Source organism: Oncorhynchus tshawytscha, unplaced genomic scaffold, assembly GCF_018296145.1.
Source record: "Oncorhynchus tshawytscha isolate Ot180627B unplaced genomic scaffold, Otsh_v2.0 Un_contig_17821_pilon_pilon, whole genome shotgun sequence".
NCBI lineage: Eukaryota > Metazoa > Chordata > Actinopteri > Salmoniformes > Salmonidae > Oncorhynchus > Oncorhynchus tshawytscha.
In genome coordinates this window covers 55,001-58,068 of record NW_024608801.1, presented here as the reverse complement: position 1 = coordinate 58,068, position 3,068 = coordinate 55,001, and the positions used below count along the sequence as shown (strand labels likewise).

General features: G+C 45.8%; 1 protein-coding gene across 1 annotated transcript in view; it reads left to right on the top strand.

Annotated features, from left to right (window-relative positions):
• Positions 1-480: 480 nt before the first annotated feature.
• The window catches only part of LOC112235037 (protein Wnt-5b), a 25,718-nt gene continuing 23,130 nt past the window's right edge, over positions 481-3,068 (top strand). The window contains 2 exon segments of the mRNA XM_042313697.1: positions 481-592; positions 1,258-1,504. Coding sequence (XP_042169631.1) covers positions 554-592; positions 1,258-1,504 — 286 coding nt within the window. The 5' untranslated portion in view covers positions 481-553.

Genomic DNA, 3,068 nt, shown 5'->3' with positions numbered 1-3,068 from the left:
TCGTGTATTTTTAATCTTCTGGGAAATAGCAGTATGAGACATGCATCTTATCGGATCAACAACATTAACCAACGTCATCTAAACTTTTCATGGACTGTGTTTTTTAATTGAACTTTAGTCCTCATCAGAACGCACATCTGATGTCTCCTTACTAAACGCATCTTAGCCTATAGATCCTAATGCGTAAAATCAGCTTTTCTTCCTTGTACACATTTTACGCACGACTGGGAATTCGGATTAGGCGTTCCGAACAGAGTTTAGACAAAGCTACAAGTCAATAAAGTCATGGGGACAATGCGCAGGACACCTTATCTCCACGGAATCGGATATTGACTCTTGGTTGTCTCGGCATCGTCATCTCTGTGAACCCAGAACCCCCCGCAGCGGATTACAGAGGTTGTTTTTGATCCGTCTTTTTCACAGAGGGCCACTTCTTCCCGGTTTTGGTGTTTGTTGGCGGTGATGGTGGCGCAAGGGTCATGGAGACCAGGACCAGCCGGAGACCGCGCAGCAGCGCCCAGCAACACTTACTGCTGGCGGTCGCTCTCATAGCATGCAGCTCGCAACTACTGGTGGACGCGAACTCCTGGTTGTAAGTTGAACTTTTTCTTATGTCAAATTAACTCTGTACAGTTTCTATATCGCTGCGTACTTAGTTCATGCGCAGTTGATCCATTCATTTACAGATGGTGGGTTTTGTTATTGGGGTTTGAGAGAGCGTCCGTGTGTTGTTTTGTGTTGTGGTGTCGTGTGTTCTGTTGTGTCGTGGAGGAGACCAGTGGAAGAACAAATGTGGTGACTTTGTCACAATATTTACCCATGCTACGCACAAATGGCCAAGCTGTTTGTGGAACGGGGGAAACAGGAGAACTCCGCAGAGTGGAACACCGCATCTTGACCTTGTGCGGAGAGCTGCCAAACGTTCCACTCTGACGGAGAACATTCCGATCATATTCCTCATCATTTGACATCGCTACAGCACATCATTATTTCATTACCGATGCGATATTTACCTGTGTTTATTTACACAGTAGAATAGACTATATATGTTTTCCTTTATGTTTATTATTTGGGGATTTAATTCACGCATATTTTCCATTATTACCAATTGTACCGCTTTATATGACATATTGAAACGGCGAATCTTTGACTGAAGCCATATCGGCTCAAAAGCCTCTTCCACACACTATAATACACGTTTATTCTCTCAACACTGTATATAACTACCCACCTCCTATTCCCCATCCGTGCATGCAGGTCGTTAGCGATGAACCCTATCCAGAGACCGGAGATGTACATCATCGGGGCCCAGCCTCTGTGCAGCCAGCTGACGGGACTCTCCCAGGGGCAGAGGAAGCTGTGCCAGCTCTACCAGGACCATATGGTCTACATTGGCGAGGAGCCAAGACGGGCATCAATGAATGTCAATACCAGTTCAGACAGCGGCGGTGGAACTGTAGCACCGTGGATAATGCATCCGTGTTCGGACGCGTCATGCAGATAGGTGAGCCAGTCACATGGTGGGATTGGGATATAGGCTAGCTCTGGTTCAGGGCGTTAGGTGACCATTTATCTCACTAACGGTTAGTTAATAAGGAACGTGCACGAATGCGCTGGACCAGAGCTAATGAGTGATAGGCCGATGCGGCGGTAGGTGATGTTTATGTTTACATTTTGAATTCCCATTGTAAACGTAGAATTAGTGCACTTTAGAGGCAACGCGGATAACTGTCCTGTATTCTTGAACGTGCTTTTGTATCACTTCAACTATTAGATAGTGGAACCTTATAACAAACTTAATGTTCCCAAATAAAAAATCGTTGCGCTTAATTGTCAGTCAGATTTCTCTCGACAATTGAGTGTTAGTTCCGTTCTGTAGTTAGAGGAGGTGTAGGCTAGAGATGGTGGTGCCCAGTAGCCCATAGCTTCTCTATTCTCCCTCTCTGATGCAGTATCCCCCTCCGACGGCCAGTCAGGCCGGAGGACCGATCCCCCTCCCTCTCCTCGCCGTTCCCAAAACAGCAAAGGAGTTGTTTGCAGTCAATCGCGAGAGTTTTATTGAGGTGTTAGCCTGCTATTGTCCACGGCCTCCTTTTGAAATGCAATCAAGGGGTGACACGGACTCGGCAGATCCGGGCTGCTATTTGAAGTATCGGTTCTATGGGCCAATAAAAGTCCTCGTCTTTATCGCGCGCTCCGGCTCCTGTCGCCTGGCTCACATGTAACCTACACATTCTGTTTTTAAGAGAACTCATAATTACAACTTTTTGACACGTGACGTTTCTGATATAACAGTGCCAGGAATCAGGATAGCCAGTCTTAAATGCGGAGTTGCGGTTTACATGGAATAAAAACATATATATGTTTATCTTACTGACAGACATTGGCATTGTAAACTGATGCCCTCTTTCTTGGTTGGCCAAAGTGGCATTCACAGGCGAATTACTTCCAAAGATATGTCAATATAGGCTATGACTACATATATATTTTTTAAATATCAAACTCACGATTTATTTAAGCATTTCCAAATCATAAAACGTCAACAGAATATATTTTTCATTGTTTACGTCCCCCAAAACCCATTTGGAGAGAGAGAGAGACAGAGAGAGAGAGAGAGAGAGAGAGAGAGAGAGAGAGAGAGAGAGAGAGAGAGAGAGAGACAGAGAGAGAGAGAGAGAGAGAGAGAGACAGAGAGAGAGAGAGAGAGAGAGAGAGAGAGAGAGAGAGAGAGAGAGAGAGAGAGAGAGAGAGAGAGAGAGAGAGAGAGAGAGAGACAGAGAGAGAGAGAGACAGAGAGAGAGAGAGAGAGAGAGAGAGTGAGAGAGAGAGAGAGAGAGAGAGAGAGAGAGACAGAGAGAGAGAGAGAGAGAGAGAGAGAGAGAGAGAGAGAGAGAGAGAGAGAGACAGAGAGAGAGAGAGAGAGAGAGAGAGAGAGAGAGAGAGAGACAGAGAGAGAGAGAGAGAGAGAGAGAGAGAGAGACAGAGAGAGAGAGAGAGAGAGAGAGACAGAGAGAGAGAGAGAGAGAGAGAGACAGAGAGAGTGAGAGAGAGACAGAGAGACAGAGAGA